This window comes from Neurospora hispaniola (genome assembly GCF_033458365.1).
Source record: "Neurospora hispaniola strain FGSC 10403 chromosome Unknown B0T23scaffold_1, whole genome shotgun sequence".
Classification (NCBI taxonomy): Eukaryota; Fungi; Ascomycota; class Sordariomycetes; order Sordariales; family Sordariaceae; genus Neurospora; species Neurospora hispaniola.
In genome coordinates, this window is record NW_026944406.1 from 1536773 (window position 1) to 1551703 (window position 14931).

The 14931-nt window shown below is 50.4% G+C and overlaps 3 protein-coding genes across 3 annotated transcripts; all 3 read right to left on the reverse strand.

The window, feature by feature from the left end:
* Positions 1–57: 57 nt before the first annotated feature.
* Positions 58–3248, reverse strand: B0T23DRAFT_306819 (uncharacterized protein; the record flags this gene model as incomplete). Its single annotated transcript, XM_062834399.1, has 5 exons — positions 58–177; positions 258–2055; positions 2109–2381; positions 2431–3128; positions 3210–3248. The coding sequence occupies 5 exons, from the start codon at positions 3246–3248 to the stop codon at positions 58–60; spliced, it is 2928 nt and encodes a 975-aa protein (XP_062696673.1).
* A 1662-nt stretch (positions 3249–4910) lies between these two features.
* B0T23DRAFT_434004 (uncharacterized protein) lies at positions 4911–6337 on the reverse strand. Its single transcript, XM_062840482.1, has one exon. It carries the CDS (start codon positions 6092–6094, stop codon positions 5030–5032), a length of 1065 nt encoding a protein of 354 aa, XP_062696674.1. The 5' UTR covers positions 6095–6337; the 3' UTR covers positions 4911–5029.
* Positions 6338–11354: 5017 nt separating this feature from the next.
* On the reverse strand, positions 11355–13415 carry B0T23DRAFT_6761 (family A G protein-coupled receptor-like protein). The gene is made up of 3 exons (XM_062841633.1): positions 13020–13415; positions 12694–12960; positions 11355–12636 (listed from the first exon to the last, which is right to left on the reverse strand). Exons 1-3 carry the CDS (start codon positions 13298–13300, stop codon positions 11745–11747), a joined length of 1440 nt encoding a protein of 479 aa, XP_062696675.1. The 5' UTR covers positions 13301–13415; the 3' UTR covers positions 11355–11744.
* Between the last annotated feature and the right edge of the window lie 1516 nt (positions 13416–14931).

Sequence of the window (14931 nt, forward strand, 5' to 3'; positions counted from 1 at the left end):
AAACAAGAAGTGACCGAAAAAGAAAAGCTTCATTGCCGTCACATGGCGACGAATCCTCTAACGTCTCTCCCGAGGGCCCCTATGGTGCTCAACAACGCAGTGCTCGCATTGAGCATGGTTACAATCCAGACACGCGGGCGTCGTCTCGACATTGAACATTGCTCCGGTACACTGGCACTAATCGTCAAGAATGTGTGTGTGTGGTTAGTACGACACACCAACAACACGGGGGCGAGATTGGGGAAGGGAAGACTTACACAAGACCAGAGATACTCCCTCTGCCTATTACCCGACTTGTGCCTCTTTGCTCTCGGCGCAGCAGAAGACGTTACGGTCCCGTCTTCTGCGTCCAAGCGGCGCTTAAGAGTTTGTTGCTGCACCCGTCGCTGCCCCGTGACATACAAAGAGGAACTCGAAGAGCTTCTCTCAGGTTCTAGATCATCGTCCCCTGCCTGCTCAACAGTCAAATCAACCACTTCCCTCCCTGCCATCTCCGCTGCCCCTTTTCCAGTTCCAGTCCTAGTTCCGTTCTTTCCACCACCACCACCAGCCACAGGGGACTCAATAAACTCCCAATCTTTAATATTTTGCTGTCTTACCCCATTCCTTCCAATGAAATGATCCTCGATATGATCAAACCTCGCCGACCACGCCAGCTTCTTATCCTTCTGGAACTCGATCGTCTTGCGGCAAAACCCGCACCAGAAGCGCGACTCGCAGTTGCGGCCAATGTGGCACTCGGTTACCTTTTTCTCCATGGTCGTGTCGTCCATGCTATGTTCCTTGGACAGGTGTGTGCGGAAAGACTCGCGACGGTGGGCGACCCAGCCGCAGACCCGGTTGCGGTCGTCAACGACGCCCTGTTGTTGCTGTTGCTGCTGTTGCTTCTCGTCGCAGCGCCAGATCTCGAGTTGAAGATGTTGGCTGTTTTCGTGCCGCTTCCAGTCGTTTTTGCTGCCAAAGTTTTTGGAGCAGTTGTGAAAGGTACAGGCGTAGGGCTTGTCGTGGCGCTTTTGGTGCTTCTTGAGTTCGCACCTGCGATTGAAGCTCTTGTCGCACATGGAGCAGGGATTTTTGCTGTTTCCGGTCCTGGGAGCAGAGGTGGGTGCAGGCTCTGCCTTCTTCTCAGTTGGTTCTGGTTGCTCGGATTTCTCTTCCTTCTTTTGATACCCGAGCTCGGCCATCAGTTGGTCGAGGTTACCCTTTGCTTGCAAGACTCGAAGAAAAGTGAGAGCACCCTCATCGTCATCAATGTTCACTCCTGTTAGGGGAAAAGAGAGAGCTAACTGTGGTGAGAGGTTGGGCTTGGATGAGTTCTCAATCGAATAGTCCAACGAATACCTGACCAACGCCGTCTCAGGTTCATCAGAGTCATCCGCGGATGTGTCTTGACCCAAGTCAGGCACAACATCATCCACCTCCTCGTCTTCAACTGGCTCACCATCATGATGATTATTCACAGGACTGTCCACTTCGGCACTGTCGAGATGCTGGTGAGTGTTGCCGTCCAGTTCGTTGACATGGGACCGTATGTGACCACTACCAGTCGACATAGGACGGATATCCAGATTCATACCAACCGTGGTAATCGAGGGACTGATATCACTGTTAGCAGCCGTCGCAGGCATCTCCGCACGTCCGTCTACCAAGACTTCCGATTCGAAACCAGGCTGCTGACCACTCGAGGGTTCATCGATCGAGATGGATCTAGTCCTCTCGAGTGCGCGCAGCGAGCCGCGGCGGCTGGAAACCAAGTGAAGGACGTGGGAGCTGACCTCTGCGGTGCCTGCATCAGGCCATGTGTACCAATCGCCATTTTCCACAGCGGGAAAATCCACAGTCTCGCTCACCGAGACCGTTCGACTCTGAAGGATGATCGAGGAATCCGCTGGAGCCTGAAGGCTGGTTTCAGTGAAAGGTGCCATATGACTCAGATATTGTATTTGCGCCTGGTCAGGCCGGGAAGCGCCGTTTTGCTGAGACATCATCTGCATCTGCTGCGACGCGAAAACGGCGACGGAACTCGGACCGGCAAGTACCTGCTCTTGCGAAAGGCTGCGGACAAATGAGCATTGGCTAACGAGGCAGGGTCAAGGTTGGTTACGCACTGAACTTCATATCTCTTCAGGTCGTCCTCAGCCTTGAGATAAATCTGATGAACCCTTCTCAAATGTTGCCTAAAATTATCTGCCCGAGGCCAATCCTTCTCGTCCTTGGTCTTGGTCGGGCAAGTGCCATGACAACAGTGATATACGACGTTATACTTTTTGTGAACGGATGCCAAATGTCTCTGCAGGTCGTTCTTGGTGCTGAAGCCTATGTCACGTTTGCAGCCAGGTTCCAGGCAGTGATGTGGCTTTGTATGTTTCTGTTTATGTTTACTGCCAGAAAATCAGCTAGTATTCAAGAAAGAGCAGAATCGATACTTACTTTAGCTCCGACTTGGTCTTGACATATTCCCGACAGTACTCGCAAAACAAACTTTTGCGCTCGAGACAAGTGGTAGTGTTTCGATGGCCCCAGTCATCGCTTCCCAAGTCTTGCATAAGAGTGTCCTTGGGAATAACTGTAGCTTGGGGGTTTGAATCCTGCTGAAGTTGAAACTGGGACATCTGGAGCATGATTTGGGTATCACCGCCACGGTCCACGTCCCCGTATACGGAAGGGTTTCCCACACTCTGCCTGGCTATACTCCCATATCCCGAGTCGGAGAAAACTCCAGCACGGTCAACGGCAGTATCACACTCGGATGGCGCATGGTTATCACGATATCTGGGATATTCGGAGTATCCAGAGTTTATCGGGAGGTTGGATATCTGACTGTCGCCCAGCGACCCAACAACTTTCATGGGGGTCCAGGCAACATTGCGGTCGTGCAAGAAGTGGTTCAAGATAGTAAAGCGTTCGTTCCCTTGGGTGGACGCATCATGAGCTTCCTGGAATTGTTGGTCTACGGCAAAGCCCGCACGGGGAGCTTGACCGGTGGTCGCAGCAGTGGTGGAGATGGTGCCTCCATATCCGTGGCAACCAGGCGCCATGGTAGTCACGGTGCCGGGCATGTGAATGGACGGAGAGTCGAGTAATCCAGGAGATTGTGTACCCTGGCCGGACTGGCCGTTGTAGTAGGGCTAGCATTGGGTTAGTGATGGGTTGACTATGGCAGGAAATTCCCATCGATGAGCAAGAGAAAGTTGCGTGGATCACCATACCTCATACTGGCCGTGTTGGCCATACTGATATTGTGACATGATGGGCAACACTGGTCAGTCTCCTCGACTGAGAGTGGGTTAGCCATCTCCACGATCCTCTGCTACACAACGACCACGGATGGAACATTTGCACATGGCTACAGCTAGACATGACGACAACCAACAAGAACGTCGTGCTATTATCGCCATGTCTAAGATGTAAAAGCACCGAAGAGAAGGAAGAAAAGTGAAGCACGAGACAGACACGGAAAAGCACGGCGTGGTACTAACGGTAGAAAGGATGCCTTTGGTTGGGATGATGCCTGTTTATTGACCAGGACAGAGATGGATCGCGCTTCACTCGGTTTGACGCCTTGCTGTTGCCTAACAAAGCATATTCGGACAGTGATGATGATGGTGGGCTGGATTGATGTTCAAGGGAGTGTGGCCGGTTGGTTGCCCTCGCTTCCTTTGGGGTTGGGGGTCGGAGTATATGATGAGGAGGGAGGATGCGATGCCCCTTTCGCCAGGCCCTGCTTTCTCCTCTTTTTCGATAGTAGCAAACAAATAGCGACGGGATCGTATCAAGGCCCCGACTTCGGAAAGAAGGGGATTCCGTTGTGAAGGCCGTCAGCCCACCTATTATTCGGTGACAGTCTTCTGTCGCAGATTGACAGCAAGTGGGGTCACGGTATACCAGATTTGGACGTCGGTCACGACGAAATTGATGAGAAATGATTGATTGAAAGCACGCTGCCGTTGCCAGGTGCAGGCGCTGGATCTGGTGATGGACGTCGTGCTCGTCGTCGTCGTCGTCGTCGGATGTAAGGTATGTTGAAAGTGGGCATAAAGTGAGTGGTGAGATGGAGATGCCGGGAAATTGAGGACTCCCACCAACTGCCCTGGACCTGCCCTATGGCCGCAGAGCCGCAATTCCAGAGGCCCTGGCAGTGAAGAGAGGCCCCGAAACGCCGAGAATGAGGCCCTGTGAGGCCCAACCAAACACTCCCGTCACTCCCAGGCCGGGCAGCCAGGGACGCATCCGCTGCCGTTCGATGACATGACCACTTAAGGTACCTCAGGGCAGGGCAGGTACAAAAGGGACACGCAAGGCAACCACCTCTCTCGGCTGCCCGCCGATGTTGCCTTCTTCGCAACGACAAGGGCTATTGACCAATCACATGTCGCGATGCTTGGATGAGCCTCAAAAAAGAGGGGAGAAAGAGAACAATTCCAGCCACCGCGACAGTTTTCGGTGACAAGACTGGGAATGGACTGACGACGCCGTACAACAACAACACCAACCACACTTTCGCAATCTCTTCATGACAGCACGACACACCTCACGTGATGGCTTGGGCGTAACCTACACTTTCAAAGTACCGTGCCTTGAACCTGTCAACCTTTGGATTGCATCAATCACTGCATGCGTCAGCGCAACGAGCCCAAAACGCCAAGATGCTGTCAGCATGCAATCAATAAATGCCTTGTTGATCATGCGCGCTTCCATTTGTTCTGGAAATGACATTTCCTTCTGGGTTTCCTACTTTATCCCTATACATGCCTTCCTGACAGCTTCCACCGACTTCGCTCTACTACCGTAACACAACATTCCTGACAGCGTCTTTATCCCGGTCGCAAAGCCGGGGCCTCCCTCTACCTACCCTACGTATTTCGACCGCCGTCGCTCCGGTCCCGCTATGGAACCCCCGGCCCATCAAAGAGGCCCCCGCTTTTCCGGCGACGGCCCCGTTCCTTTCACGGACCGGCCCGTTACGGCTCCTTCATGGTCGTACCCATACAAGGAATGACCTTCCACAAGCCAAGTACATACCTCGTTGTCAACCCTGTCCGCCTCCCTGATCCACAGCCATCCTCCGGTATCCCGACCACCTCCCACTGCCACTCTCGCCTCTGGTCTCATTCCCAATCGCCGCCCATGGTCCACTACTACCCTCTTCTCCACCCCCATCCTTCACCCTTTCCATCCTTTGGGCCCCCAAGCCTCCTCCTTCCTTCTCCTCTAACCCCCTCATAACCCCAACCCAGTCCTCTACGCTCCCCATTTTCATCAACATCCTACACATCTCGCTCGGTCTGCGCTCTTTTTCTATCACGACCGCCGCCTTTTCAGGCTGCCACTCCATCGGATCCGTGACAAACCCTTGCGTGCCCTCTCCACAACCGACGTCGTCAGACCATCTTTGTAGGATCGTGTACATGTCTCGCGTGTAGGCAAGGAGGGCTTGGCGGAGAGTGGCGTTGAGGTGGTGCGTTTTAAAACAGGATTCGCAAGTGGCATTATTGAGGGGCATGGATGATGATGATGATGATGATGGGCAGGGAGTTCCCGAGGAAGCAACAACACTTGGGGTATTTGAAGCGCTAAAATTAGAAGATTCTTGGATGCGAGATGTCGGTGTCTGGTATGGTGTTCTACAGAATGATCGTGTAGATGGCGTTAACTGCATGACCGATCGGCCACGGCGATACATCTTGGGAGTAGTATATGGCGAGGAAAGTTTGAATGGCGGAGGTGGTGGTGGTGGTGGTGGAGGAGAAGGAGGCGTGCTGCACCCGAGCCCACGCCGATGCCCGATTCTGGGTTCGCGCGTCGGTGTGGTTTTCTTGCGATGACGGTGACCAGAAGTCCTCCCGAAGAGACGGGCAAAGGGAGAGTGCAAGATGCGGTGCTTCTGCCGCGGCTGCTCGTCTAGGCCTACGCCCTTTTCGGATCGGCGGCCTTTCGCTTCCCTGTGGTGATGATGGGTTTTTTTCTTCTTGCACCACAGTGATGGACTGCCGAACATATCTGTATCGGAGTCAAGGGGTGTTCTGCGTCTTGAGGCACCGGAATCTTGGATTTCCTTGCCTCGTCGCCAACTGTGATGCTTCCTGCCTCCCATAATGCGATACTTGCTGACGAGCTTAGCTATAACTGGTGTCTCTACCAAGGATCGAGACTGGTACTAGAGGGTGTCGGAACACCGACCTGGTCGGGAGTGACACTGATGGTGGTGTATATATGCTCTAGGTAAGCGCATTTCCCTCTCGTTCTTGCATGCTGGTCGAATCTTCTTGTGACATCAAGCCATGGTACTATCACACCGTCATGCTTGGACCGGGCAAGTAACAACCAAAGGAACCTGTACCTTCAGGCGAATAAAACGTCCTCGAATCATATGACTTGAACCCGAACAGTTTACTACCTTCCAGCAATCTGCAGAGTGCCATGGAAACTTGATATCCGTGTCAATGTTGAGCTGTAAGGGATGGGTCAGATCTGATACTGTTATGTCTTTGAGAGAACCCCTTTATAGCCATTTCATGTTTCTCTGGAAGGCTGGTTCATTGTTCTCAGCATTGCCATCCGTGACAAGCGAATAGACGGCCTTTCCATTGTGTCGGGACCTAGACCCAAATAAGTTTCAGATCCTGGAACAACAATGGGGGAAGAAACCGACAGAAGCTGCGCAAGTTTCTTTCGGTTCTTTCACAGGCGCACGCACGGGTACTGCAACCACGGAAGCAAGGGACTCATTCTCGAACCAACGGCGCCGGGGAGATCTGGGAGATCTAAAGTGAAACAACGAAAGTCAACTCAAGTCTGGTCCCAGGTAACTCTCTCCACTTTCACCTGTGTCTAGTCAGTGAGTCAGAAGAGTTTGGCCGGAAAGAGATCTTGGCTTCTTGGGAGCTTGGAAGACTGGGAGTTGAAGAGTTGAGCCAGGAGAGTTCGGAAAGCGTGCGCTAACAACACCATTCCGAGATAACAACACCCCGGTGCCTCTTTCTTTCTTGTTTTTTTTTTTTCCTGGAGAGTATTCTGAGTTCTTCTCGAAGCAAGCCCACTCTTGCCAATCATCACCGCTCATCAGCAGCTAGAACAAAGAGTAACTATGCATAATGTGGTTGACGATGCCTTCAAACAGAGAAACAAACAACGGAAACAATGGTGGTTGTCAACCAACCCAGTTCATCTCAAGCATTCCAGATATGACAACAGACCAAACCCTCACCCATATGCAGTCTTTTTCGAATCCCTGGCCCAATTTCCAGGCACACACAAAATAAGCATTCCAAGACTCTAACAACACTGCAATGAATCCGAACCAGATTCCTATCCAAACGGAACCCCAACCAGGAAAACGGTCACCCTCCGTTTCGCTTAACCATCCCCCCCCGACCAGGTCCCCGACCCTCCGGCACTCTATCCCGCCTGCCACCCCACCAACCGCCCGTCATTTTCACCCCTCCAAACACTAACACCAAAAAGAGCATAGCGTGACTAAAGTTAATCAAGGTTACTCCCGGCAACCTTCTGCAATCCCCTTTCCTGGTGCAAATTCGGGGGGACATTCTCGACAATTTGGCGTTTCCAACAAGTTGAAGCCAATCGGTGGTTCTCATTTTTCCCTTGCAACTCCTGCCTTTAGGTTTTGCGAACAACCCCCCACTCGGAAAACTCACCAGTCTTGGTAGCATTTCCTAGACTTAGTGCTGTGGGTAGTCTAGACTAGGTGAAATGCCAAGTGCTTCGTTTACTGACAGGCCACGTCAACATCAGGTAACCTCAACAAGTCGGGTATCATCTTGCGAGGCGCGCTAAAAAAAATAAATGTGGAAATGTCAAATTTACAACCGTTGACGGCGGGATAACCTAGAATTTGGGGTTTGTTTTTAGGGATTGCGGGATCTCATGACTCGTGTATGACTCCATTTCCAGGGCAGTTTATGTATGTGCGAGCCCCCCGGATCTTCAATGTTTTCCACTTTGCGCGTTTCTTTTTGCGGAGTTTCTGGGGAAAAGTGGAAAACATCAAAAAAGGTGGGAATCATACCATCACGGCAGGTGATGTACCAGAGTTATTGGGGGGTTCCTGGTAAGTATGTCTGTATTGCTTGACATTTGCTTACACCGACCAACCACGGGGATAAACAATATAGGTTCTATGGGAAAGGAATATTAGTGGAGGAGGTCCGGTGACAAAGTTTGGTTTATAAGCGGAGTTTTAGGTTCTCGGGGATAATGTCCGACGGTTGACACTAACTGCTAGGTACCTCCTACCTACACTACAACTCACCAGATGGGACCCCCTTGAACCTTCTCGAGCAGCGGCCGAAACTCGAACAACACACACTCTCTCTCTCTCGGAAATAACCAAGGGAAAGCTACCTAAGTACCTAGGTATTTCCGCTTGGGGGTCTGGATGTTCGGCAGCCTGGGCCCCTCGTGCTATTATACCAAGTCGGGTCAGGATCTGTCTGGTAAAGATAGAACACAGATCCAAGGACCAGGTTCCCCTGATCGAAGCTTACCTAGCTTTTACTGCCTTACCGCTACGCAAGAACACTAACTGCCGGATCTGCATCAGCTCGAAAATTCCCCTAAATTCAAGGTAATTCATCATAAACCTATGGTACTGATTCCTATTTGTGCTTCAGCTCCTTCAGGTGAAAATTGAACAAGACAACCGAAACGAGTTTAGGCTGCTTGCTTCTTTTACAGTCTTCAATCCCGATATATCCCCGAGTTCAATATCTAGGTAGCTAGATACAATAAGACACAAGAAGGTAGATGAATATGAGATATCATAAACCCCATTAAACTGTCGGAAGCGCGGCTAAGAAAAAGCAATAAACGATCAACCACCAATTGTGCACATGCACAACACTTTCTTCAGGGGGGGCATCATCCGCGCCGGCGTCAGTCAGTCCCAACCCCTTCCCCTTCCTTCTCGCTAAAATACTTACCCGTCCGTTCGTCGTCTTGGTCGTCTGGAGAACCGCAAATGCATGACATTTCTCCGGCACCACCATCCCATCCCCCACTCAGGTTCCCTAAATCCCATTTTATATGTAGCTAACCTACCAAGCTACATATTAGTCCAGGGGGGAAGTGCTCCTCGCTTACGCGTTCAGATCGGCCCGTGGATATATCGGCACACCCTTGTCTACCGTATGTAGTATACTCACTTCGTAAAAGAAATACATGTACCAAAGGAGCTAGCTAGAGGTATGTACACCGAGCCAGATAAATCGACTGTGTGCCCAGATGAATCCGCTGTGTGGAGCCCATACAAACTGACAGCCAAGACCGGAATCTTAGCAGCTCTTGGCGTAGTAGCAATTATCACCAAATATTCACCTAAAGACATTATCTTAAACTACGACAACTAGAGTTTAAAACCACCTTTTTAAAAACGCTGAACTCTCATTCATACGCGGGGGCCTCTCGCCGGCCCCCTGCACCCCCGGAACTAACCCTAACACCTAACCCTAGCCACTAACCCTAACACTAACTTAGGGTGGCTCGCGAGAAGCTACACAGTCGATTTATCCATTGAACACAGTCGATTTATCCGGTTGGATGTACACTAGCTATCTAGGAAGATGAGAGAGAGAGAGAGAATTCTCATTGGACTGATATTCATATGCAGCTAATCCCGTTGTGCAGCATGTCCAAATGCTTCTTTTTTTCTCGACCGACCAAAAACTGTCAGGTGTAGAAGCAGTACATCTGGTGTAACAGTGTCAACATTACTACCCTACCTAGGTAGGTATGTAAGCTTTTGAGTGGAAGAGACAAGATGTTGCAGTTTCAGTGCCCCTGACCCAACCATCTGGATCTTCCCTCGCATTATCCCAGCATCGTAGCAGCAGCAGTCACGACGTATGTAATACTGTAGTAGTAGTGTAAATGATATCTCGGAAATGTGCGCTCCTGTTCAGTTATTCCAGACTTTCACATCTCGGCCGGCCCTACCCAGCACACCTAAGTAAGTAGGTATCATCCCAGGGGCGTTCAAGCCCAGGAGGCCAGCAGGCCCACCAGCTAGGTAGTTATGAATCTTAGTACATACATACACCTAGAACGAAATGGAAAATCTCTCCCATAAAGGGAAGGAGCAATAGCTCAAAGATTTTTTCCTACCTACCCACTTCCCTTTCGCCTACCTTCTAGTGTACACCAGTCACTACCTAGTACTAGTCACCATGTCACCATGTATGTCACTGAGGGGAATCTGTACGACATCCCCTCGTGTAACGGCACCCTAACACTTTACCTACCTACCTACCTACCTACCTACCTACCTACCTATCCTCAAGTTTTTAACGGGACTTGTAACCTACAGTACCTACCTACCTAATCTCACCTAACCGCCTGTCAACCCTCCACCTGTCAGACATGTATCCCCGTCCCCCGTCCCGCCACATCCATCATTCAGTCTGTCAGGGTACGCTACTACCTACCTATTGAAGCGGGTGTCATTCGGAAAACGGCATGGCATACAGACGGACACTTACACTTACACTTGCACTTCCTTACACTGGTTGGTACTGGCACTTACACAGAGAAGACAGCACCTTGATACCTACCTACTGGACTAGCAGGCCGGCAGGAGAGTAAAGTATCAAGGAGCTGAGAGACGCTTCGGCACCATTAGGCTAGACAGTGAACGCTGGGTGGCAAATATCACTACCTCTACTCTACGTAAAGAACACACGTTACTTACTCAATCTTTTCCCTCCCGTGTACTTCTACACAGACAGAACAAACCAGACCAAACCCCTTGTAGCACCAGCACATACGTACAATCCAATGCTGGAAAGTTTGTTAGTTTGGTTCTTCACCCTCTTAGTCTAACCAGGGGGGCTCAGGGGTACTTATTGGCTAAAAAGGTCAGAGAGTGGGGGAAAAGTGAACTGAGAGTAGAATCAGCGACTTTCTTACGCATAAAGGCCTTTTTTCTACTCTACTCTAAGCCTAAATCCACCTTCGATCCCCCAAAGCTATTGCTAAAGAGGTTAAATCTAGTGGATTCTACGTCCATTCTACCCAGTTTTACCCACTTCTACCCTTGATTAAGGATGTAAAGGCTTTTTACTTTCCCTAAACTATCCTTTTTGAGTACAACCCTTAAGATTAATAATTTGGTTGATGTGAGTTGACTGGTTGAAGGCCCATGTTAAAAAGAGGTATAAATTCCCTGTCAAGTAACACGCCAACAAACTTACCAGGGCTGGATTGTAGAACGTAACACGATGACGTTACGTTGAACAGATTGCACATAAATGCAAACTGCAACGGTGAAAAAAAGGCGGGCGAAGCAAGGGTCGCACATAATAAAAACGGGAGTTAGTTCCCCTTTTTTTGTGTAACCAGCCAGTTACGGTACCGCAAACCAGTCCCCTGATATGCGGAATAGCATTGCATGTACTTCTAATCTAGAATAACCAGACATCAGACACGCCCATACGTAGAAAGGTATCCCGAGAAACATCAAGCTTCATTCTGTGTGAAACTGAGTATCAAGGCAAAAACACAAAGGAGGACACTGACACGACGAAGAAGAAGAAACGTTCCTGACAAAAATGAATCGTGAACATTTATATACAAAGAAGACTAATAACCGCCATTATCTCTGTCATTATAGACCGTAAACCATAAAGCACATGATCGTTTGCCTTTGGTGAATAAATACCCACGAGGATGGAAGATACAAAGAAAAAAGCAAAGAAAAAAAAACGTGATTCTCAATGATCCGCCCATTATTATTTCATGTCTTTGGAAGGAATACTGTCGGTACCACCCCCGTATGAGGTCCTGCGACTCCCACATGCCGCCAACTCTTCCGTGCTCTCCGTCTCTGGGCACGGATGGGCCGTCCGACCACCCATCTTATGGAACGGATTAGCCTTGACACTGGCAGCTTGCCCATTGATTGCCTTTGAGGAGCTGCGGTGGTGACCACCTTCTCGGCGCTGACTGTCTCCGGAATCCGTGTCCTTTGAGAACCACCCCTTCACATCCTCGCCAAAGAATCCTTGACATGCCTTCCAAGAAGTGACTGCATAGATAAGGGCATTCCAGAACCCTTGCAACGGCAAGACACCAGCACCCATATACTCCAGGACCTTCACTGTTTGGTTATGGTGAACCACCGAGTAGACGCGATTGCAACTCGAGGGGATCCATGTGACCAACAATGCAGTGAAGAAGAAGAGGGAACACTTGGAATAATGCCACATTGCGCTGTTATGTTTATTCTTTGTTCGCGTATTATTTGCTGATCCAGACACGCCTCCAGTCACAGTGGTGGTGGTAATGCGTGCCAAGTTGTCGCCGTTGGTGGTTTCTGGTACCTTCTGATTATCTGCCGAAATAGTAACCGAGTAGGCGTTGGGGTTTGCCCTTTGAGCTGCCGAGTTATCGGAGTGTTCCTGAGTGCCGTTGTTCCTTTCCAGGTCCACGAGTCCGATGGCGTTCCCAGTGGCTATCTCGTGAGTGATATAGACCTCGGTAACCTTGCGAGAGACCAGAGTATCGTCAACAGGGCCGCCCGCGAGAGAGCTGGTGATGTTGAACTTCTTGATCTGTTTGTGGTTTCTGTAGATGTCTCGCCCGGCTCGGATGTAGATGAAGAAGGTGAAACCAATGGAAACCCTGCATGGCCGAAGGTTAGAGTGCGTGTCGTCACTCAGAGAGTGTGCTGTGACTTACCAGACAGGTCCATAGAAGGTTGCAATACGGAAGATATCCCACTTTGGACTGACCCAGCACCACAGTGTCGCATTCCCGTACATCTTGCCCTTTTTAGGTGATTCAATGAAGCAGAACGCCAAAGCGACGACGAATGTCAGGCCGTAGCAGCCTAGGAAGTACCACTTCTCCATTGCCCTCAGCTTCTGGGCGTCGTACTGGCGCTCAAAGATCAAGTAGACGTTGATGGCCATCGCCAATACCCAGAACGCGTCCGCCGGCATGAACCTGTGAGGAGGAACTCTATTAGCCAGCTGTCAAATAGTTGAATGGCACGGCTAACTTACATCTGGACCAGAAACCCCTGCAGCTGACAGCCCGCTCCTGTTGGGTTCGAGACATAATCTCGTCCCATCAGCGTTGCAACGTTGGTGGCAAGGTTACCAAAGGTAGCGAAGAAGGCCAAGCGGTTGATCGGTTTCTGAAACCTCTCGGAGAGGCAGAAGGTGGTGATGACGAAGACACAGCCGATCACAGAGGGAATCGAGCAGATACGTTCAATCATGTTGATGGTGTCGTGGATACCAGGGGACTGTGCAGCCCAGTCGGTGTTGTCGTCGCTCGACATGGTGATGGATGGTGCGCAACGGCGCAGATGATTTCTGGAAATTCCGAGCAAGTCGTCAAGAAGTGGTTGTTTATATCGGCGTTAACAAGAAGAGCGGTCGCGTGTTGTAAAACGAATACCGGTGATCAACGAAGCATTCAGGGAGAATGGAAAGAAGGACGGTTTCCGGCTGTATTGCCTTCGGGGGGAACTCGGAGACAAAGATTCAGGGCTCGAAACCTTTGATCCAGGATGAGGCGGAAATGGAGGGGAAGTAAAAGAAGGCCCAAGAAAAATATCAGACGGAAAGGAGGGGGAGGGTTCTCCCCGCCAGCCCCGAGGTTGGGATTGTGCGCCCGTGCGAAGCTCTCGTTCTGTTGTCCTTCACTCGTAACTCAGATCCGTAGCAATTCCCAGAGATTGGTATGTTTCGAAGGGTCCCAAACCCGTTGGTTCTTCGAGGTGGCGTTGATCGTGGATGTGTATATATATATGGTCGTCGTCCAGATCAAGGCCACCAGGATAGAGAGAGAGAGACAGAGAGGGGGGAAAGTGCTTTATGTTGAAGATCGAGAATCAACAAGGGTAGCTCGAGAATTTCTTTGGTGATGTTGTCTCGGTAGGCAGTCTCAGTCCCCTGAGAACTTTGAAGGCCTGGAAGGACTGGGGTCCGGGTAAGACACCAGGTATTTCGGGCAAGGTTGTTGACGACTACCTCGCAAGGTCGAACAAGCTAGTCGAGCTAGACAAGGAAGGAGCAAGGTAAGCCGGTAAAAAGAGAAGTGATCAACCGTCCGTGTACTTCATGTGCACAGAATCAACGGCTGCTCCTTCCCTCGTTGAGAATGGTATGTTCAATTTCCTTCCTTGGGTGGCAAGAGAAGGCTTGTTTTTCTCAAGTTTGAATCTTGCGTCCAGGCCAAGAAGGATCGAGTCGTCTAAGGATGACTGAATATCACAGACCCCAACATATGCCAATTGCGGAATGCTTCTGAAAATGAGTGAACCCAGCCGACTCTGCATGAAAAAGAATGATGATGATGATGATGAGAAGGCCCGTGAGGTTTCTTCCTCGAGTTTCTATGTGGCAACGAACAAAATCATGATCATTGTCAGTGAGCCCGCTCGGACTTGGACCTTATTCAAGGAAGATCTCAGTAACGGATCTCCAACCTCTTCCGCGAATCAATTTGGTCAGCGAAGAACAAGAGGGCTAGAAAGATGAGAAATGAAGTGTGGGTGATCTTCGAGGTAGTTGACGCGGGGTATCGAACCGACCCAGACGTTTGACGAACCGGCTTCCCAGCAGGCCGCGTTGCAGGGGTCTCAAGTCATCCCCAAATCTGTTTCAAAGACGGATCGCCGGTTACATAAAGTTACGAAAGATCCCACTTGGGAATAGCTGCACTATTTCCCATCTCCAGGGAATGACCGAATGCAACGTCGGCGGTCCCAAATCCCAGTCACTGCAGTGTGTACGAGGTATTCCGTTGTGCAGTGTTCAATTCCGCTGTCAACAAAACACCCATGGCAATGGGTGCCCCTGGTCGTCGAAATAAGCCCTAGAGTTAGTAGAGTAGTAGCCTCAGTAGTAGAGCAGCAATTGCTCGTATCAAGCCAAGAGCCCGGGGCACAAGAATCTTAAAGAAAAC